Source organism: Carlito syrichta, unplaced genomic scaffold, assembly GCF_000164805.1.
Source record: "Carlito syrichta isolate Samal-C Ts95f unplaced genomic scaffold, Tarsius_syrichta-2.0.1 Scaffold283158, whole genome shotgun sequence".
NCBI classification, from domain to species: Eukaryota; Metazoa; Chordata; class Mammalia; order Primates; family Tarsiidae; genus Carlito; species Carlito syrichta.
Window position 1 is genome coordinate 23,977 of NW_007227254.1, and position 22,577 is coordinate 46,553.

At 49.7% G+C, this 22,577-nt stretch overlaps 1 protein-coding gene across 4 annotated transcripts; it reads right to left on the reverse strand.

Annotated features, from left to right (window-relative positions):
* Positions 1–1,442: 1,442 nt before the first annotated feature.
* SLC22A8 (solute carrier family 22 member 8) lies at positions 1,443–22,153 on the reverse strand. Of its 4 annotated transcripts, none has more exons than XM_008052594.1 (11): positions 22,037–22,153; positions 20,957–21,041; positions 7,976–8,079; positions 7,288–7,442; positions 6,587–6,755; positions 4,304–4,427; positions 3,973–4,088; positions 2,830–3,044; positions 2,035–2,143; positions 1,682–1,885; positions 1,443–1,592 (listed from the first exon to the last, which is right to left on the reverse strand). In XM_008052594.1, the coding sequence occupies exons 3-11, from the start codon at positions 8,041–8,043 to the stop codon at positions 1,493–1,495; spliced, it is 1,260 nt and encodes a 419-aa protein (XP_008050785.1). In that variant the 5' UTR covers positions 8,044–8,079; positions 20,957–21,041; positions 22,037–22,153; the 3' UTR covers positions 1,443–1,492. The 4 variants fall into 4 exon arrangements, with proteins under 4 accessions (XP_008050785.1, XP_008050784.1, XP_008050783.1 ...); XM_008052593.1 differs by having other exon boundaries at positions 20,957–21,293; XM_008052592.1 differs by having other exon boundaries at positions 20,957–21,314.
* Positions 22,154–22,577: the final 424 nt, after the last annotated feature.

Genomic DNA, 22,577 nt, shown 5'->3' on the forward strand with positions numbered 1-22,577 from the left:
CCTGAGAAGGAACAGCCAGTATGTGCGAGGAGCTGCAGTCATCAGGCATCTCAGAAACCAAGGAAGGAGGGAGTGACCAGTCGGACCGAAGCTGCTGAGAGGTTAGTAGGAGGAGGGATGAAAAGTGACTTATGGACTGAGTGTGGTGGCTCACATTTGTAATCCTAGCACTTTGGGAGGCTGAGATGGGAGGATTGCTTGAGGCTAGGACTTCAAGACTGGCCTGGGTCACATAGCCAGACACTGTCTCAAAAAAAAAAAAAGAAAGAAAGAAAAGCAGAAAAGTGACTTATGGATGCAGAATGGGAAGTGATGAGTGTCCTTGGTGGAAGCCGTTTCCGGGAGGAAGGGGGAGGAGACAGAGTACCGCAGGAGGGAGTTGTATGAGGTTAAAAAGTGACACAGAAGAGGCAGATAGCTTTTTTATGAAGTTTGACTTCAAAGGGGAGAAAAAGCCAGTGTGGTTCCTGGGATTAGATACAGCATCTTGGGAGTGCTTGTTTGTTTTTGTTTTTTGTTAAGATGGGGAGAGGCCTGGGCTTGTTTAATTGATGATGGGAAGGAGCCAAGAAAGAGGGAATGGCAGAGACTCAAGGGGAAAGGGATGGCTGCTGGTGGGAGAGGCTGAATGTGGAGCCCCAGTGGGAGGACTGGCCCTTCTGCTGTGGGCAAAGGCACTGGGAACATGGCTGCAGACATCAAGAGAGCCCAGTTTTGGCTGCAGTTTTCTTGGTGAAATAGGAGACAAAACTGTTTGCTGGGCATGGGGCTGTGACATGGATTGGAGATTTGGAGAGAACAGGGGAGAGGAGTCAGATTAGAGGAGCCTCGGCTTCTTTATGTAGACACACATACAGTATTTCCATGCACAGGCCTGGTGTGCACACCCCTCAGAGCACTCACACGTGCATGCACAGCTTCACGTCACTCCAGCTTGCATGTACCTGTGTGCCTATACAGAGGCCTGTAGGTACATGCAAGTGCAGATGGATGGATGTGTGTGCTCACATGTCCCCACGGTGGCCAGGTCCCACCTCCACCCCAATTCTTGGGCATCATGACTTGAGTTCCCATAGCTTTTATTGAAACCTTCCATTGGAGAAAGGGGTGGGAGGCAAGAAGGGGAGGACGTCTTGTTAGGAGTCAGTCTTGTTAGGACTGAGCCAGGGGACTTCAGGGGGAAGAGGGCTAGGACAGTGGGGAAAGGTATCCAGTGGGGAAGGGCTGGACAGAAGAATGGCAGGGACTGGGTTGAAGGGAGGATGAGGGTAGGGGTGGGGATAGGAAAGCCTGTGGTTGAAACTTTGATCTGACCAGGGTGGGGATGGGGACTCTGGTGGTGGTGGAGATACCTTCACCAAGCTCTCAGGTTTTGTTCTAGGAACATGGACCCATCGTCCCCACACCCCCAAGGTGTCTGAGGAGCTCAGAGGCAGGCAGGACCTGGCTGGGATCAGTCTCTGGAGGGAAGGGAAAGGGGGCTTTGTTGTCCTCAGCTGGAGCCTAGGCCTGGTTCGTAAGGCTTCAGAGGGATCCTCTGGGATGCCTTTTCCACTTCTGGTTCCTGTTTTGGCTTCTTCGTCTGTGATGACCTAGGGATAGAGAGCTCAGGAAAAGTTCTGGGTCCAGGCCTGCTTCCCCAAGAAGGAGCACTGATGGGGGTCAGAGGCAGAGGACTGACCAGTTTTCCATGTCTTCAATAGTCTCTGGCAAGGGCCGATTGAGGGTCTCAGGCAGGAAGAGGGCGGCACTGCCTCCCAGGAGGGTGATGATTCCATAGATGATATTGGGGATGAGAGGTTGCACTTCACCGGTGATTTTCACCAGCGGGGACAGCATGCTTCCCACACGGGTCCACAGGTTACTTATGCCCATACCTGTTTGCCTGGGAGGGTTCAGAGCAGGGATTGGCAGCCTGTGTTTGGAGTTTGTAAAGGGTGGCTCTGGGACCCCTGGGCAGGGTTCAGGAGGATGCCACAGTTCCACCTGACCCTATATCCTTTGGCAGAACTCAGCCCCACGTCCAGCACCTACCGGATGACTGTGGGGTATAGTTCACTTGTATAGAGGAAGAGGCAGCTGAAGGAGCTGGACAGGCATCCCTTTCCAAACACGGCCAGTACGGTCCTCAAGGTCTGCATGTCTGTAGAGGGAAGAACACAGGGTGGGTCTTGGGGCTAGGGAGTCCCTGAGTATTTTTACTCTTTAGCCAACCTGTCTCCCCTTTTACTTTGGCTGCCAGTAAGCTCAGATCCAAATTTAAGACTGAGTGATAGCCCCTCTGCTATTCCTAATGCTTGCATGCTTGTGTCCTGCTGTTTTTGTGTTTTCTCCTGGCTCTGATTCCCTAGTCCCATTTATATTTGTATATGTCCATGTCTTAAATACTTCAAGTTCCTTTGGAAGGATATAGGCATATCAACCAATAAATATCTATACAAAATAAAAGTGACTTTTCCAAGGTCATGGTGGAGTCAGTTGTGGGGTCTTTCTCAAGCACTGGGCTCTGTTGTTTGCTCATCTCCACTTGTCCTCTACCCTGATATTACTTAGGACACACTCAATTTCTCACACTGTCCAGACACCACACACTGGGACAAGTAGACACAAGTTCAGTCGAAGACAGATCTGGAAAGGAGATCTGATATCATCTAGCTCAATTGAATTATTTTCTAGATGATTGAACTGAGCCCCAGAGAGTTCAGGAATCTGCTCAACGTAACACAGTGAATTAGAAGCAGAGCCAGCAGAACTGCAGTCCCTGGCACCCCACTTTCCAGCCTGTGACACCCTCCTTCAGAGGGTTCTGGGGTAGCCCCAGCCTCTCACCCAAGGGCACAAAGGTAAGAGCCAAGATGGCCCCTCCTGCTAGGAGCAGGGCAGTAGCCTGAGTGATGTGCCGGCCCAGATAGCTTAAGGAGACGATGGTGATGAACTTGGCTGGGATGTCGACCCCGCCAAAGATGATCTGGAGGAGATAGAGGTTGACTCCGAATTCTTCCACACCCATAGCCAAACTATAGTAGGCAAAGCCGGTGGCAAACCTGAGGGACAGAGAGAGATTGGTTAGCACATGCAGCCAGGCAGAGGCCATTCCCCATACTAGTCACCAGGATGGTGAATAGTTTCATTTCTTGTGCCAACTGCCACTGATGGTAGGGGCTGCTCGACTGCCGTTTTGAGGTTTCTGATAAAGTATCTGGGCTCAGCGAGGAAGCTCAGTGGTTGACTGGCCATGTCTGACAAGGGCACAGTCCTGGGTGTTGTGGTAAAGGTGCCCATAATTGACTCTAGGGATCAGGAGTAGAAGGGATCTTGGAGACCGAAGGAGGTAGGAGATGTTCTCTCTTGACTGGGTAGCAGTTTAGCATCCAGATCGGAGAGGTGAACATCAAGATGCACACCTGGGCCAGATATTCCACCTTTCCCCATCAGAATTGTGGGATCCTTTTGAGGGGTTCCTGGACAAATTGGATCCTATTCACATGGGAATGGCCAGGATGGAGAAGGGCCTCAGAACCAGATCACAGAAAGGACTTTGAGGGAGCTGTAGGATGTAAGACAGAAGAGAAAACTCCAGAGAAATACATTTCTGTCTTCAAGTCTGAAGCCCAGTGGGCCAACCTAGCCCTGTAGGGTTCCAGAGGACAAAGCTGGACCAGAAGGGGGCAGTGACAGAGAGGCAGAGCATGGGGACACTATGAGGCAGGGGAGACTACATAGTGATGGGGTCTGGAGCATTTGCCTCTGGGTGGGGGTTGTGACCCCAGAGGAAAGCAGACCCCAATGGCTGGACCTGAGTGTGGGGCAGGAATGCAGCAGATTTCTGGGGTTGGGCCAGGGCTGTGGTGGTCTGGGGAGGGAACCCCTTGACTTGTCTTGCAGATGCCTTAAGTTAACCTTATGGAGGCCTTGTTCATCATCCCTGCCTTGGCAGGGTATGGGCAGGGAGGGGGAGGGTTGGAGGGTTACCAGGCCAGGGAAAGACAGAAGGTCACACGGCGCAGAATGGGCATCCGAAACAGGTCAACTGCACTGTACTTAGCCTTGGCCAAGGAGATCTCCTTCTGCAGGTTGAATTTGAGCTCCTTGGGGCAGAGGAGGGAGAAAGGTACCATTAGTGATCAGCTGAAGGGCAGGAAAAGGAGAGGGAGAAGCAGGTCTGGTGCCTCTAGAAAACTCACTTAGGGAATCAGATGTGGTATAGACCATGAGCCAGGGAAACAGAGGCAAGGAGAGGGGCCAGTCCCAGAGCAGAGCACAGGGGTCCTGACCCCAGACTACAGTCCCTCTTGGCCCCTACCTCCAAGCTGAGCCTTTCTCCCTCCGCCTTCTTGCCATTGAAGGCAGCCACCCGCTGGAGTATCTTCAGGGCCTTCGAGGACTTTCCAGACAGGACCAGCCAGCGTATAGACTCTGGTGTCCACCTGGGGGCCAGAGTCCAGTCACGGTGGCTCCCTGCCTCCAGAACCCCTTTTGAGATCCTGGAAGAATATCAACAGCCAGGGCCAAGGGGTAGGAGGTCCAGAAGGCTGAACTGCCTTACTGCAGATTTCATGAAATTTAAACTTGGCCAAACTTTGCACCTGGGTTGCCTGCAGCCAGGATAAATTCCAGCATTCTCTTTTCCCCCTTCCAGAAGAGCCTTTACTTTGCCTCCCTCCAGGGCTGCTTGTTATTGTTGGGTGTCTTCCTTAGCTAGGAGTCCCAAGCTCTAGGCCAAGGCAGTCGGGGCAGGGAGGGGATGGCATATTCACGGCTGGACAGCTGGAAGGACCTGTGCATCCACCTCCCCAGCCTTCCTTGGGCTGCATTCCCAGTCTCTTGGGAGCAGAAGACATGAAGAGGCAGGGCAATAGCCCCAGGGTGGCTTGGGAGGAGTAGGTGAGGAATAAACTGGTGGCTAAGGTGAGGACTGTGGCCCAGGGAATGGCTTCAGAAGCCTTTGATTCTCCCTGCAAAGGACTAACTCTATGAGTGGGGGTGGGGTGGGGGTGGAGGAGGCATGAGCATAGCACAGGGTCTTGCGATTGGCAAATGGGCAGTCACCCCTACTCTCCCTTGCGCCTGGGAAATGCTTTTGGGGTTGGCTCACCCTTTGCAGTTCCCGAGGGTCACTAGGTGAAGAGGAATGGAGGGGGCAGAGATGTGGGGAGAAAGGAGTGGTGTTTGGAGGAGTCTGGTCCAACGTGGGGTTAGCTCTAGCTCTGGGTCAGGCATCCTGGCTCCAGCAAAGCCCTCAGTTAGTGAACGTTGGCCACCTGACCACAGACCTCTGTCCCCAGCTGATGGTGGCAACTTCTTGGGCCCATCACTATCTCTCCTCCTACCCTGACTGTTTTCTGAGTTTGCTGTCACCAGACTTATCAGTGACTTCCTCCCAAACGTCATGGCCAGGGCCTGGACTCCATCCTTGTCTCCCTCAGAATAATGGCAGTAGTGGCTTCCAATCAGTAAGCCTCCCTCACCCAGTGGCCCATGGAACTCTGGGTGACAGGCAATGTTATCTCCATCTTACCTCAGAGTGGGTGAGACTTGCCCCAAGCCACATGATGGATGGACTCAAGTTCTTGAATGGGTGGTACTTTGCTGACCACCCACCCTTATTTTACCTCCTGACTCTGACTGCTCCATCTCTGCTCCCATCCCAAGCTGTGGACATGTCCTGAACCCAAGTGCTGGACCCTCTGACCATCTCTCTCACTCTCTCACTCCCAGATTGCTCATCCCCTCTAGAAGCTTGTATTTTCATTTCCAAGCTCAGGTCCCATCCCCAGTTGTGAACTTTTTTGTGTAGGTTTGGGGAATTGCTTCACTTTTTTGGACCTCAGTTTCCTTATCTGTAAAATGGAGACAATAGTGCCCCCTCACACAGAGAAGCCACGAGGATCAGAGACATTTAAATCAATGCCCAGAACAGTCCTTGCACATAGTAAATGCTCAATAAAAGGTCACTCCAAGATTTCACTTCTTTTCCTGTGATTTCCCATTTTTTGGCTCCAACCACCTTCTAGAGACTCATTTCCTGTCTTTCAACATGGCCTTGGGTTCAACAGGTTAATAATGAGCTCTCTGCCTGCTCTGGGTCTCCATTCTCTCAGGTCCCCAGGCTGGGGATCCTCTTTGAAATTTCCTTTCTTTATACTTCAAATCCAGAAATCCAGAAGTCCTACATTCTCTGGAATCTTCCTTCAAAATGTTTCTGATCCACCACTTGGGTCTGTCCTTTTGTGTTGTTATTTCACAAACAGAACCAGGTCAGGCCTACAGCCTCACAGATGCCTTCAGTGGCTTCTACTTTCCTCCACATGAAGGCATGAGGTCGAGTCCTCCCTGGCTTTCCATGCTCCCAAAGCCTGTCCTGTTCTGTCTATCTCAACTCACTCGGCTTCTTTAGCTACAGGCCTCATGCCCTCTCTCCTGCAGCTCACCTTTGTTTATATAATTCTTCCTCCTTAGAAGTGCCCTTCCCTGACTCTGGGATGGGGGTTCCTGGGGACAGACAGTTCCCCAACAGTTACTGGTCGAGGCACGGGCTTCCCCTTTTTGGCCTAAGATGGCAGATGAAGAGGAGAAGGCCACATACCAGGATGACAGGAAGAAGATGAAGAAGGGAAGTGACACGGTTAACTGTAGCCAGCGCCACTGAGGGATAATGTAGGCCAAGCCGGGCAGAATGAACTGGCCGGTGGTGTAGCAGTACCCAAGTGCTGTCGACATGATGGCCCGCATCCGGGTGGGCAGCCACTCCACATCTGTGAGAGGATTCCAAGGGCCAGATTAAGGTTCTGCATGGCCCCAGGCCCCTCCCTGTGAAGAAGCACCAGCTCCTGCCTCTATGTGACTACTCAATCTGATCCTGATCCTAAGGGTCCATCCTCCCAATTTTACAGTTGCTGCAGCCGAGGCTCAAATCTAGGTCTACCAACTCCCAAATCCACGCTCTAGACCACTGCTTCTCTGGTGGCAAGTAATTTCTTTTGTTTTGCCTCAGTTTCCTCATCTGGAAAATGAGGATCATAGTATCAATAGTATCAAGCAAGTGTGGACTGAATGAAATCATGCACCTAGCAGATTTCCAGGCCTGGTGCAAGTCCCCAGTATTGATAGCTGCTATGATTATGTTTGTTGCCGTTGTCAAGTTCAGAGGGATCCTCAGATCCTGAGAGGAGCAGCACCCTGACCAAGGTCACAGCCAGGCCCAGATCCCACTCTCTTTAGGCTTCTGGCTGGTGCTCCCCAAAGCCCGGCTCTGCCCTCCTGCCCAACTCCCTCCCTGCAGCTCACTCAAGATGACGGTGCTCAGTGTAATGCCTGAGATGCCACAGCCACACAGGAAGCGGAAGACCATGTAGATGGGGAGGGTGGGGCTGAAGGCTGCACCGGAGCCACTGGCTGCCAGTAGCAGGTAGCTGCAGGTCAGAATGGTCTTGCGGCCAAATCTGCAGCTCAGAGGAGAGAAGGAGCTGGGTTAACCACCTGTGTCTGCCAAGACCAGTGACTCTGCAGCCTTTGGGGCAAAGGGCTGTTCTCGCCCCACAACCCCCATGTCTCCCTGTGGGGAATATAACTCTCTTCTCAGACAGAGCCTTTCTGGTAATTGCTGTTTTTTGACAAATTTGCAATTAGAGGTTTGAGTTAATGAGTGATCACTTCTACATCCACTCCAGCTTAGCTGACTGAGCAGAGGTCAAAGGACCATCCATCTATAAACAGCCCATCCGCCCTGCCTCCACTGCTACACAGTCAAACATTGTGTCTGAAAAACTGAAGGTTTTTCCCTTGGAAGGAAGGCCAGCTGTACGGTTTTCGGGTGGAGAGAAGGCTATGGCCCAGAAAAGGAGTGGAACTTGCCCAAGGCCATACAGCAAGGGCCATTCCACTCACCTCCCCCATCTCTCTGCCTTTTGGGTAGTGTGTGGGTGGAGCAGAGTGGGGAGGGGTTGTCTCCATGGGCTGTTCCCACGTGTCTCACCTGTCAGACAGGTCTCCAAGCACGATTCCTCCAATCAGTATGCCTGCCATGAAGATAGACTGGGCCATCTCCTTCAGCTTGTTGGAGTTGCACACCAAGTCCCACTGTACAAGAGAAAGGCAGGGCCAGCCCGGCTCAGTGCAGACCTACTTACTGCCTTGGCCATGCCCAGCCCGTACCCTCACAGAGTCAGGCTTCCTCTCCCAGGACCCTGACTTGGCTTTCCAGAGCTTGGCCCCTACCTACCAGGACTGCTTGGGTCTGCCTGTGACTCTCTGGTCCCTGCCCTGCATCTCTCAAGCAGTGTGGCCTGTCGTATGGCTTACGAAGTCTGCTCAGCTGCCACATTCAGGTTTGGCCTTTACCTCCTCCTTCATCCCCTCGGAACTGACCTGTGTCTCTGTAGCTCCCTGCTTACCTCCTTCCTGTCCCTCACACAGCCAAGGCCAGTCCCTCTGCCTGCACCCTTGACCTCCTCTCTCTGCTCCATAGGAACATTTCTCTACCGTTGTCTACGTCTTCATCTACACACCCAGTCTCTCTCTCACTCGTTCCCAACTCCTATCGGCATTTGAATGTGTTCAAATCCTTCCATCTTAAAACCTCTTTCCTTCCATATTTAATCCATTTATCCTTTCCCTTCAAAGCCAATTCTCTTATTTATTTATTTTTATGAAGATAGGGTCTCACCATCACTCAGGCTATAGTGTCGCGGTGTGATCATAGCTCACTGAGGCTTTTGAACTCAGTAGAGATCAGGCATAACCTCCCACGAATGTTCACTGGACTCAGGCAGTCCTTCCGCCTCAGCCTCTCAGGTAGCTAGGACCACAGGTTCATACCACCACATCCGGCTAATTAAAATTTTTTTAAAGAGACTTGATCTTGCTATGTCACTCAAGCTGGTCTTGAACTCCTGGGTTCAAGTGATCCTCCTGCTTCGGCCTCCCAAAGTGCTGGGATTATAGGGGTAAGCCACCACACCTGGCCCCAAAGCCAAATTCCTTGAATGAGGAGCTGCACTTCCTATCTCCCCCTCATTTCTCAATTTTACCATGACTTGTCCACTGAATCTGCACTCACCCAAAGCCACTGAAGCTTCTCATTTACTACGTGCAATGGAGCCTCCTGAACCCTGACCTGGCTTGGCTTCTGGCAGGTGTGGAAACTGCCAACCTCTCCCTCTGCCCGGTTCTCCTCCTGCTAGTCACCTGGTCCTCCTTTTCCTCCATGGGCTTCTTCCTGTCTGCCTATCCCTTAAAGTTTCCCTAGGGCTCCTCTTAGATTCTCCTCCCTATCCACTTGCCCCAGGCGATGCCATCTGTTCCTATGACTTTAATGACAATTTTAGGCCGAAGACTTCAAATCCACATCCTCTAGCCCAACCTCTCTTCTGGCCTTCAGACCCATAGATTCAGTAGCCCACTTGAGAACACCTGGATGATGGTCACAGGTGTGTCTCAGACACAACACAACTTATTCCCACTCCTCATTAAGGTTCCAACCTCAGTGACTGGTTAACCCTCTGTTTTTAATTTTTATCTTAAAAAAATCTGTATTATTTTAAATGGGTAAATCATAATTACATTACATGTATGGAGAACAGTGTGATGATTTGATAATGTGCATGCAATGTGGAGTGATTAAATCAAGCTAATTGACAACACCTCACTTACGTGACATTTTTTGTGGTGATACATTTGAAAGTTACCCTCTTAGTTATTTTGAAATATACAATGCATTATTATTGACTGTAGTCACCCTGCTGTGCAACAGATCTCAAAAATTATTCCTGCCATCTAACTGAAAGTTTGTGCCCTTTAACCAGAAAGTCTCCATTCCCTGACGCCTGGACTGGAGACTTACTTATCCCCTTAGCCTCTGGTAACTATCATTCTACTCTCTACTTCTATAAATTCAACTTTTAAGAATTCCACATATAAGTGAAATCATGCTGGTAGCCATCTCCTGCCTGGCCCTTCTTTCTCCCATACCATAGCTACTTGATCCGCAAGTTCCTAACCTTTTAAAATTTCTTGAGTCTGGATTCTTCTGTCTCCACCACTACTGTCTTAGTGTAGTCCTCATCATTTTGCACTTGGATTAGTAATGACAGGCGATATTTGTTGAGGGTTTTCTTTTTTCTTTTTTTTGAGTTGGAGTCTCACTCTGTTGCCCAGACTGGAGTGCAGTGGCCGCTCCCAGCCACCGCAGCCTCCACCTTCTGCCTCAGCCTTCTAGGTAGCTGGAACTACAGGTGCGCGCTACCATGCCCGGCTGATTTTTTGATTTATTGTAGAGATGAGGTCACCACGTTGCCTAGGCGGGTCTCAAACCCACGGGCTCAGGCAATCCACTCACCTCAGCCTCCCAAGGTGCGGGATTACAGGCTGAGCCACTGAGCCCGGCTGTTGAGAATTTTCGAGGTACCTGGCACTCTTCTAAGCTCTTTTCATGTCATAACTTCTTTAATCTTTGCAACCATCTTATTATGACAGCAACCTTGTTATGTAGGTACTGACATCATCCCCATTTTACAGGTGAGGAAATTGAGGCCCAGAGATTCCTGCAACAACCTTCTGACAGGTCTCCTGGCTTTCAGTCTCACCCCCTCCTGTCCATTCTTTTTCTGATAACTTGAACAGTGAAAACTCAATTCAGGTTCCTGTCTTGCCTCAAGCATTCACTGGCTTCCTCATACCCTTTGGGTAAAGATAAAGCTCTGTTAACACAGATTTATGAGGCTTTTCATGCTCTGGCCCCTGCCCACCTGTCTGGTCTAATCTGCTAATCCCCAACATGCACCCTTTGCTCCAGCCATCCTGAATTACTTGTGTAATGAAGTGGAGAATTTAATTCACTAGAAATGCCTTACAAGAATGTTTTGGAAGGAAAATATTCTAAAAGGGGACAAACCACACACCCCAGGGAATTCTTTTCTATTTTCCTCATCTGGAAGTGAGGGAGGATGGGGGCGGGGGTGGAGTCTCCAGCTGTCTCAGAGGTACCCAGCATGGCCGCAAACCTGATGGTCCCTTCTAGTTGGGAAAGGGGTCTGAATGGTACATAGCACGGTGTGAGGAAGAATATGTTTGTGGATGTCTAGATAGACTTCTGGTAATTTATGGAATGTTGTGTAAAGTCCCTTTAGGAAAACCTAAAAGAAAGGTCTACCATTCACCTACCTTCATTCACCCCTTCTTCCATAGTGAATGCACATTTCCCAGGAGGCCTTGTAGTTGAGTGGGGTTGTGTGGCTCTTGACAATGAAATGTGAATGGAAGAGAGGAGTGTCACTGCCACCTCATTTGCTTAAGAGGGAATCTGTGGCCTGGACTTGCATGCTTTCCCCCTTCTTATTGATGGGATTCGTGACAACGGAACAACTCTAGCGAGCTGTTGTCAGCCGGAGTCCCCAAACAACACTGTGGAGCAGAGCCACTGCCAGCCTAGAATGCTACTTACCTTTAAAATTATCACATGCAAACGATTTTACTTGAAGCTTTTATATGCCCCAAGCCATGAATTGATGTTGATTCTCTTGTTGTAGCAATCTAGCCTATATGATCTAGTCTGATGCATGTCATAAGAAGTTGCAAGTGGAAGTTAGATTTTTATCTCAACCTCCATGATGTTTACTGCCTTAAGAAATCAAGGATCTTGGCTAGGTGCAGTGACTCACACTTGTAATTCCTAGACTTTGGGAAGCTGAGGCAGGAGCATGACTTGAAGCAAAGAGTTTAAGACCAGCTTGGGCAACATAGAGAGATCTGCTTCTACAAAAAATTGCATAACTAGCCAGGCGTGGTGGGGCGCATCTGTAGTTCCAGCTACTAGGGAGGCTGAGGAAGAAGGATTATCTGAGCCCAGGAGATTGAGGCTGCACTGACCCATGTTTATGCCACCGTAGTCCAGTTGGGTTGACACAGCAAGACTTTGTTTAAAAAAAAAAAAGTCAATGCCTGGATTAGTTTAAGGCCACTCTGAGGGTAAATCTGCTGGGTCTCGGTTTCTACTATGGGACTTGTGAGCATGTAGGCTTTTGAATGATTGTCAAAAGTCAGTATCTACCAGATAATCAGACAGTTTACAGAAAATACTTTTCCTGGAATAAGCTTTGAGTCATGTTTAGAACATGCCAAAATCCTTACAATGGCCTATGAGGTCCTGTGGGATCTGCTCCCATCTTTATCCCTGTACCTCTCTGCTGTCACCTGCTACAACTCTCTTCCTTGTATGCTCCACTCTTGTTGAATTTGTCACCTTGCTGATCTATAATCATGTCAAGCATGTTCCTACTTCAGAGCCATGGCATATGCTCCTCTCCTTGCTTGGAATGTTCTTCTCCCACTTAGCTGCTTGGCTTGCCCTTCTTTCAGATTTTTGCTCAAATGTTATCTTCTCAATGAGACCTTCCTTGACCACCTATTTACAATGATAACAACCCCCAGCAGTCTACATTTCTCTACCCTACTGTATTTTCTCTATAGCACTTATACCATCAGACATACTGCGTCATCCCCCCTTTTTGGTTTATTTTATGTTTCTCCCCTAAGAACGTTAGCTTGATGGGGGTAAGGCTTTTATTTGTTTATTTTTAAGTCTGTTTTGTTTACGACTGTACTTTCTTTGTCTAGAACAGTGCAGGACACACAGTAGGCACTCAAAAATACTTGTGAAATTGAACACGTGAACATTCTACAGAAAGAACAGAGGGATGAGGAGCCTTAGAAGTTAGAGACATACCAGTGTCTGAGAAATCACAGGGTGGGAGACATACTTCAGATGCTGTGTGGGGAACTGCCTCACTTTACCAGAATGTGCGCAAACCAGAATGGACAGTGTTTAGGCTGTGTATACTGCATAAACAACCACATCAGTGAGAAGGAGAGGAATATTCTTCCTTTATAATGAGACTGGAAAAACTTCTAGTATGGAAAATCTACTGCATGATTATCATCCTTGAGGCAGTTTTGAAGTTCATAAGGAGGAGTGCTTCATGGTTAAATATTTTTTAAAATTGGACTTCAATTGCATTCTAAATTGTTTCCAGAGATTTCATGGTTAATGAAGCATATAAGAACTGATGAGAAAAATGGGCTAGGTGCCCTGAAGATCAACACAAATCTGTGGGGCTCAGATCTAAGGTGTGCAACCCTTACAAGCAGAATTGTGCCCCCACTCTCTGCAAAAGATATATTGAAATCCTCACCCCAGTACCTCATTTGGAAATAGGTTGTTGTAGATGTTTTTAGTTAAGTTATGATTAAGTCATACTGAGCCCTTAACCCACTATTACCAGTGTCCTTATCAGAAGAGAAAAGAGATGTCCAGGGAGGACACCATGCTACTACTGACAGAGGCAGAGGCTGGAGCAATGCATCTATAAGCCAAGGAATGCCCATGAAGGCCAAAGATTGCTAGCAACCACCAGAAGCTGGAAGAGGCAGCTTCCAGTGAGAGAGCATTTAGAGACAGCATACTGACACCTTGATTTTATATTTCTAGCTTCCAGGTCTGTGAGACAATATGATTTCTGTTGTTTTTAAGCCATACAATTTATGGCACTTTGTTATGGCGGCCCTAGGAAATACACATGCTGCATGATTCCCGAATGTTTGAAGTATTTACTGGCCTGATAGATGGTGATGGGAGGGTGATTGGGAATAGAAGAACATGGCAATAAAGGAACCAGGTGTAGAGCAAATGGGAGAGATTTTTAAAGACATCTTGAAATTTCTGGGAGAGAGAGACATTTAGAGAGAATTTCAGTATGCTTTCAGTGTTAAGCTCCTGCAAAAGCCCTGTTAAGAAAACCCATAGCAGAAGGCTTGATTATTATTCAAGGTGTCGAGAGTGTGATTTGCGTTTCCCTTAACTGTGACTCCAGACATAGGCTGGGCCATATGGAGTCCTCAAATTTAATCGGGTTAGACTAGTGATTCTACAAAAGCTTCATGCTGCTGTGTGCCTCTTTGCTTTGGCACTTGTTGTGAAGCCTTTATTCCAGTAATGTTGGCAATCCCTTAAATCTCATGTCAAGATTACCTTTTCAGAGTACTAGAAACATGTTTTCTGGTTGTCTGGCACAAGCAGGGGGTCAATGAATATTTATGAAATGGATAAATTGACAAGAACGTCTAGACCCCATCATGTCTCCTTCTATTCCCAGCATCCTGTTCTTACCTTCAACAGGGCACCTATTACACAGCATTCTGGCTGCTTATTTACTTGTTTTTCTCTCCTGCATTTTGTAACCTCACTGAGGACAGAGAATGCCTCATTTGACTTTTTTTCCTTAACAGCTAACAGAGTAGTTGGTATCTAGTAAGTGTTAATGTTTGTTCAGTGAATAATTAATGAGTAAACAGGGCTGTGGTGATTATACTTATTTTACTGATGAGGCCCAGAGAGGGAAAGGTAACTTGTTGGTGGGAGAAGTCAGTCACTCAGCTTCCTTATGCTTCTATTTAGCTCTTTGCATGACCTTGCCTGACCCGTTCAGTCAATTTTTGGCAACTCCACATAGCATTCTTGCTCCTCATATCTTAGTCCAGTGTTCTTGGCCTTCTTTTTTCTTTCTTGGAGTGTAACTGAGCCTCAAGTGAGCTGGGGTTCCGGAAGGGAAGGACAGGAAGCTCACTGCCATGTCTTTCCTTATGGACTGATATACCAGGAAGGTGGTGGGGAAGAAAGAAGAAAGGCCACTGTGCTCAGGAGAAAGCTTTGCAAGTAATGCCACAATAATCTTATAAAGTAGATACTATTGTTAATCTCCATTTTACAGACAAGGAACCTGAGGCTTAGAGGGTAAGTGACTCGCCCGAGCATGACTTGGTTCATTTCAAGACAGGGACTCAAACTCAGGTCTGCTGGACCCCAGATGGTGCTCTTGACCATGACCAGAGCTCCCTGTGTGCTTTGCTCTGAACCCTGGGCTGCCGAAGGAAGGGCACCGTACATGGGAGCTATTACCATGACTCACTGTCGGACAGTGTAGCCTAGGGGAGGCTGGGATCACAGTTGAAGAGACAGTCAAGGTCAAGAGACTGATACTGCATCCGAAGTGAGATCAGGAGGCGTCCTCGGAGGGTAAGGCAGAGGGTGGGCCATAGAGGGTCAGGGCAAGCCATTTGTGATCAAGACTTTGATCAGTAGGATGGAGACCCTGCTGTGTGTGGGGGTAGGTGACTCTGCCAGGGGACCACACACATGCTCCCTATGCCTGAGAACAAGGACAAGGAGACAGCCTGCTTTAGCCTGGGGCCTTTTGGAGATAGATCAACGCTAGCTTGGGGGAGAATCACTGCTACTCCTGTGCATTCTTGGATCCCTGAGGGAATCTGTTCTGGAGCACAAAGACCAGAGAGGACAAACCAGGTATCTTGGGGAGAGGAAAAGGACATGTTTCTCTAACTCTGCCACGTAGTAACTGTGTGTTCCCGGGCAAGTTACTTAACCTCTCGATGGCTCAGTCTTCTCATCAGTACTGACAGATACCTAGTGCTTGCTTCTCAGAATTATAAATGACTCAAGGAATGAAAAGCACCCAGCATGATACCTGGCCAACAATGAGCATTAAATTCACAATAGCTGTCTTGTTATTATTATCATCACATTATTATTATTATTATTATTATTACTATTATTGTCATATTAAGGCCTGTCCTTCCTTCTATAAAAGATTGACCCACCATCATGTCTGAGACTACCTTCTGGATCTGAGTCCAGTGTATTTCTCTGTAAAATGGGGCCAGTAATGCCTAATACACAGAGTGACAAGAGAAGCAATGCAAAGCACCAGCTCAGGGTCCTGCATACAGTAGGTGCTCACTGAGTGAGTTCCTGACCTTGGAGAGCCCTCAGGAGGGTCCTGAGGCCTTCCTGTGCACATGATGAGGGCTTTTTAGGTCAGGGCTATCAGTAGGGGTGAGGCTGGACAGAAAAGTGGTTTAGTGGGGCTCTCAGATCCTCAACCAGTAGTCAGATCAGAGGCTAGGAGAAAAGTGGTGGAGGAAGGGCCTGGGGCAGGGCTCAAGGTGGGCAAGTGGGGATGTGAAGCAGGAATGCCCCTGGAGAGAAGAGATGGGCGAATGGCCTGGGAGTTGAGCAGCCTGAGGATTGGGGACTAGGGATGGAGGAAGGTCAGGAGCAGCTGGCTAGAGTCCCGGCAGGGTGGAGACCTGCTCCTGGGAGGACTCACTGAGCAACCTCTCTGCTTCTCCAGCAGCTGACCCAGGGCCTCCAGGGACTCATGTTGGGGGTTGGGCTTCTTGGAAACAGGACAGGGAGGCTCAAGGCCCAGAGAAGAAGCCCAGGGGTCTTAGAGAGATGCACCTTGCTCATCCATGACCAGGTCCAGGCACTGAGGCCCCCAGGGCTGAGGTTCAGTAGAGTGGGCTGTGGACTATGTGCCTCTCCAGGGAGTCCAGAGCCCAAAATCCGTGTTCTCATGTTTTCCAGACTTAAAAGAAAGGCCTTTGTTTCCTCCTAATGTCCTAGTAAAGCTCATTCTGAAAAATCCTGACCTGGTCTCTGCTGCACCAAGAGAAAGGAATTTGTGGTCAGCCCTGCCAGGAAAGCTTAGGGGATTGGAAGGGGGAGGGAAGTTGCATCCGATCCTACCCAGACACAGTGCAGGGGCTCGCCCACTCTACCAGCTCAGTCCTCTGGCTCTCTGCCCCATCAAGAGGAAGGCTCCTTAGAATCCCCATTCTACAGATGAGGAGACTGAAGTGGGAGAGGGCAGTCAACTTGCCAGAGCGCTGACTGCGAGGGAGCTGGATCTGAGCAGGAAAGGAGGGCTAGGCTGAGGAGGAAGGCAAAAGATTGGAACCTGGGTGAGCCAGGAAGAGCCCTTTTTTACTGGGGGATCTCCCTACTCTTCTGGTGGGCACTGGCCCTCTAGTTCTTAGACATCCCTATTAACAACAATGACAGCAGCTGACATCAATCAAATGCTTTATGACAGGCCCTGTGTTAAGTGCTGTGCTTGTATTGTCTCTTTTAACTCTCATACTTGTTTTCTTATCCCTTTTTACGGATGAGGAAACCGAGACGTCGGGGATAGTGACATTCCTAATCATTGGCAGAATCAGGATTTGAACTCTGGCTGCTTGACTCTAGTTCACAATCCCACTCTGTCTTTCTGGGAGTTGGGCCCTGATCTCCACTAGCCCCAGTCACCTGGGTCGGGTTCACTCATTGCCAAATACCCCTGCCTTCCTCATTACCACACTCTCCACCCAGAGCCAGCACATCTGGTTCCCTGTCTCCATGCTAGAGATCCACCCCTAGGTAAGGTCCAGCCACTGTTCTGTCTCTACCACAGAGGGACCAGAACCCCCCGCCACAGACGGAGCCCCGACTTGCCATGGCCGAACCATAAACAGATAAATCAGAGGGCTCTCCTCTTGCTGTGTCAGTGCCAGTGGCAGGGTGGGTCTGGCCACTAGTGTTTCCATGGCTGGGCAGGGAACTTGCCTATAGGCCCTCACAGTTGAGAGTCCTCAGGGAGCCAGAGCCTGATGCAGACCTAAGCCAGACCTGCCCCAGAGAAGGGTGTGCAGTACCCTGAGGGGGTCACCCCCTGGGATGGAGATTCACACTGTCTCAACTGCTGGGAACTCAGCTGGCACGAACATGAAGGGATGCTTACCTAGGTACCAGGCCTGCCACTTCTCTCAGCTAGGTTCCCTGGCGCCCTCCTGAGACATGTCCTGGAAAGAGAGCCACTTCCCAGCAGTCACCAGTGTCTATGTCTCTCCTGTCCCTCCTGCCAGGCTCTGAGGGGGCATTCCCTTCATTCAGAGTTAACTGAGCACTTACCACTCACCTAGTTCTGTGATGATAGAAACCAGTGGGAGAGATACGATTCCTTCCCTGGAGGAGCTACTGAAAAGGGGGAAGTAGGATCTGTAAACGGGCCACCCACCCAACATCCCCTTGGGGGAGTACGGTCAGCCTCATGGACGGCGAGTGGGGGGTTGTGCAGTCTTGAGGAGTGTGGGCTCTGGAGCTTGACTACCAGGTTCATCATGTATGAAATGTGGTGCCTTGGGCCAGTGACTTGTCCCTCGGTTTCCTCATCTGTGGAAATGGGATAATAAAGGCGCTGACCTCAGAGTGTTTTGGGGATGAAATGAGTTCATTTGTGCAAAGCGTTCAGATCCATCTGACACGTGGTGAGAGTGCAGCAAATGTCAGCAATGATTATTGCTTAATTGTTCCCAGGGGATTTTTTGTTTATTCAGATAGGTTCTATGTTTTTGGAAGTCATGGATGGTGGCTTTTACTCCTCTTTGTCTCCTCAGGGCCCAGATGCACAGCAAGTCACCCACACATTTGGAAACTTACTTATGAGTATTGAGACATCTTCATCACCCTCCCTGTCCCTCATGCTCCATGTCATTCAATTACATTCAGTTACCACGTCCCTCAGATTTCAACTGCCTGACCTCTCTGGTATCTCTTCCGACTGTCCTTTCTACTTGCTATCTTTGTCTTACATCCCTGTGCAACTTGCTAATGGTTCTTCCAGCTGTTGAACTAAAACTCTCCACAAGTCACTCTCCAGAGGGGGGTCAGCACGATGATCCTTAGGAGGTGATCTGAGGGTGCCTTTCTCCTGCCACATTCAATGGCTCCCCATTGCCCTTGGGACAGAGACCACACCTTTGCCTTAGCCTCCATACCCCACTGCTTAGTCCTGTAGACTTCCCCTGGCACCTGGTCCTGACTACTGTGTTCTCTTCAAGCTTCTGTGACTTTGCATTTGACCCTCCTCCTCCCACACTGCTCCTTTTGTCTGGGGTGCCCTGCTCCCTGACTCTCACCTCTCCTTCACAGTCAGTGCAGGCTTTGCTGACTCCAGCAATCCTTCCTTGATCCCCCCTCCAGGATCGTTAGATACTCCGCCCCTGGGCTTCTGGGGCATGCTGAGTGTATAAAGTACAGATTCATTCATTCCACAAAACACCTCCTCTGTGCCAGGCACTATTCTAGGTGCTGGGGATACACAGTGAATGAAGCAGCAAAAAATCCCTGTCTTGGGAAATGTGGGAATCCCACCAAGCTGCCCACCACCCTCCAGGAGTGGGCCCCTGTCCTCATTAACTCCTGGGGAGAAGGCAGGGCTAGTGGGCCCTTGGACTCTGTGCCCGACCATTGAGTCAGTAAGTGTTTGGATACTTGATGGGTTTCAAGCACTATGCTTGATGCCAGGGAGAAAAAGCAAACACAACAGGGAGGAGATATACTCTGAGCAGAGGAGAGCACCAATGTCACTGATTGGAGCACAACTCTGGAGATAGGTATGTGCATGTGGTCAGGTCCCAAATCTGCCACTTACTGGCAGTGTGACCTTGAGCAAGTTACTTAGTCTCTCTGTGCTTGTTTCCCCACCTGAAAGATGGAATTATGATGCTAACTACCTTATTGTGCTGTTAGGAGGGTTAACGTTTTTAATATCTGTAAAGCCCTTAGAGCAATGTCTGGCACATAGTAAGTGCTTTATTTATACATGTTTGTTAAACTAATAAGTAACAGACACACAGTCTCTGAATGTAGATAGTCCTAGATTCAAATCCTACCTCTTCCAGGTTCTAGTCATGTGTAACCTGGGAAAGTCATGAAATCAGGTTGAGCCTCAGTTTCCTCCTTTGTGAACTAGAGATACAAATGGTACTTCCCTTGAAGAGACAGCATCTCGTGGGGGTGCTCAGCATAGGGCTGGCACTGGGTGAGGGCTCGGCAGTCTAGCTCTTCTCATGAACCAAAAGCAGGATCCTGCCTCAAGGGGCATGTAATACCCAGGGGAGGATGAAAACACTGGTCTCTGCTCACTGCTCAGATCCCACTTCCTCCATGAAGCCTCCCTTGGATCCGATGACTCCTCCCTCTTTTGAACCCTCATAAACATTTGTCCCCCTGTACCTCTTATGGGTTTTAGCTTTAAATTCCAGTTCTGAAACTGGTCAGCTGTGTAGCACTGGACAATCACTTCCCTTCTCTGTGTCTTAGTTTTTTGTTTTTGTTTTTGATCTGTAAAAGGGAGACAGAAATCACCTTCAACAGAGCATCAATGTTGGAGTCAAGCAAGACAATGTCTGCAAAGCACCAAAATGTGTCTGGCAGTTAGTAGATGTTCAATAAATGCCAATTCCCAATTTCTAATCTTCATCCTATCACAGTCTCCTGTCTGACCTGTCAGTTGATTGAAGAATCTAACTTAACTCTGTAATTCCCAGAGATGGCAGGTGAGTCAGTGAATCAGTGCAAGAATGAATGAATGAGAGATGAGCCCATGAGTAACTGTGTTTGTGTGTGTGTGTATGTGTGTGTGTGTGTGTGTGTGTGTGTATGTGTGTGTGTGTGACATTTTCTGGGTCTGCTCAAGGGTGATTCAACTCTCATGAAGTCCTTTTTCCACACACCCTCCCAAACTTGGGGACTTTGCACAAAATGGAATTTCTCTTCTTTTCCTGGTTACCTGGTCCCTACTGTGTGGCACTCGCACACATTTCATATCTCAGCTCCAGAATTTTAGGCAGGATTCTTTCAACACCCACTCCTTCCTGCCTCCACACCCACCCCAGGGGGTGGTCATAGTGTAAGGTCACTTTTACTTTGTAATTCTACACTTTTGTGTATGGTACTGTCATTAATTGGTGCTACTAGGCTGTAGATGCCCATGGGAGCAGAGATGCATTTTTATATTCCCAGAGTTCAGCACCATGCATGTCACAGAACAGGCCCTCAATAGCAGTCTGGTGGAGAGATGCTTAGACACTAAGTGTGAAGAAGCCAAAGGTCTTGGCTGGTGTGCATCTCTACCCAGATCCTTCCTCTTTGCCTGCCCAGTGACCTGTCTTGGATCCTAAAAACACCAGGCCCCAGCTTCCTCTGCTGCCCGCAAGTGGTGCAGAAATGTTTGGGGGGGGGTGTGCCGGCGGTTAGAGGAGGGCGTTTTCCCAGGCATACCTCTGTCACAATGGTGTCCCTGGTGCTGTTGTAGACCCAGCCGTCCAGGCATGGCTCGGTGGCGCTCTGGGTGTCATCGGGCAGGCTGGCGTTGAGCGGATGTACGAAACGCAGGCATCGCTCAGGCTTCCCATTTGGGCCCATGGGGAGCACCCAGGGCCCTGTGGAGGCGTTGGGGGGCGGACGACAGTGGTGGGTGGGAGTGGTGGCTGTGAAGATCTGCAGCAGGTTGTGGTTGGCCATGTTGAGGATTGGGAAGCCTAGCAGGGCCACGTGCAGGAACTGGAAGGGACCCATGCTGCCCACGCGGTCCAGGATCTCAGAGAAGGTCATGGCGCTGGGTCAAGATAAGCCAGAGCTGTGGGCAAGGCACTTGCGTGCGTGGTGTGTGGGCCTCTGAAGCAGTGCAGAACCACACGTGGGAGGGGGTGAGCTCAGGTGGGTGTATGGGCCCAGGGGGGTGGAGCAGTGCATGTGTGAATGTGTAAGGATGTGGGGGGCTCAGGTGTGTAGTATCTGATTCATGTGCGGGCACATGGGGCGTTGTGGGATCACAGCTGTGGGTATGTGGGTGTGTGGACACAGAGGGGCCTACAGGTATGTGCACATTTAGGCTGGAGCATAAGGGCACAGTTGTGTGAGCTTGGGTGGTGTGTGGTTGTGTGTGTGTGCGAGTGTGCACCTGTGGGTGTGAGTATGTATGTGCTCAGCTGGGCTGGTCATACATGATGCATGCATGAGGCCACATAGCAGGGACCAAGGGGCCCGGTCTTGGATGCTGGCTACACAGGTCAGATGGCAGGAGTGGGTGTGGGACATACCTGATTGCTCCAGGAAGACACATAGAGTTAGCAAAGTTCAGGTTGCCTGCTGGGAAAGGCCTCCCTAAGCCTGTAGCCTCCCAGCTTTTGGCTATTTCCTGGGGCCGGACCCACCATGCCGGAATATCAGAAAGAGCACATGTAGGTCTTGGAGGACATTAGGGGCTTGGCCAGTTGCAATGGGGAAGCGGAGCCTGGCTTCTGGAGTTTCCCAGGGGTTCTTGGATTCTTGGGCTGGGGGCCCTCCACCCCTCCTCACCTGGTGGCTGGGTCTGGGTCCAGTGAGGCTGGTGGTCAGTGTAGTTGAGGTCCCTGCTCTGTCCTAGGGCCCGGCAGCTGCTGTAGTTGGGCAGCTCAGCTCCAACAAGCTGTGTTTGTGCCTCCCCCAGGGGGGCTTATATAAGGCATAAGCTGTTTCCCCGGCTAATGTTTGACTTTCTTTTGAGGATTAACATCACCGGAAGGGAGGGTGCTGTGGACCCACCAAGCCCAGCTCCGGGGCAGGGAGGGAGGTGGTGTGACTGAGCCTAACAGAGCTGCTTACCTTAAGGAAGCCTCTGAGTTGACATTTGGAGGACTTGGAGCTGAGAATAGCCAGTGGGAGAGGTGCTGCTACCCGTGAGCAGATGGCATTCTCTACGCTACTATCTCCCCTTGCCTGGCACCTCCTGAGTAAGGGCATGGGGATTTGCCTCCAGGAAGTGTTAGGGCATACACAGACAGAAAATGTCACCTGCATCTGTCCCTGAGAACACAGGGCCTCCCCTGTCCAAGTGTCTGACACAGGTGAACTGCCCCCT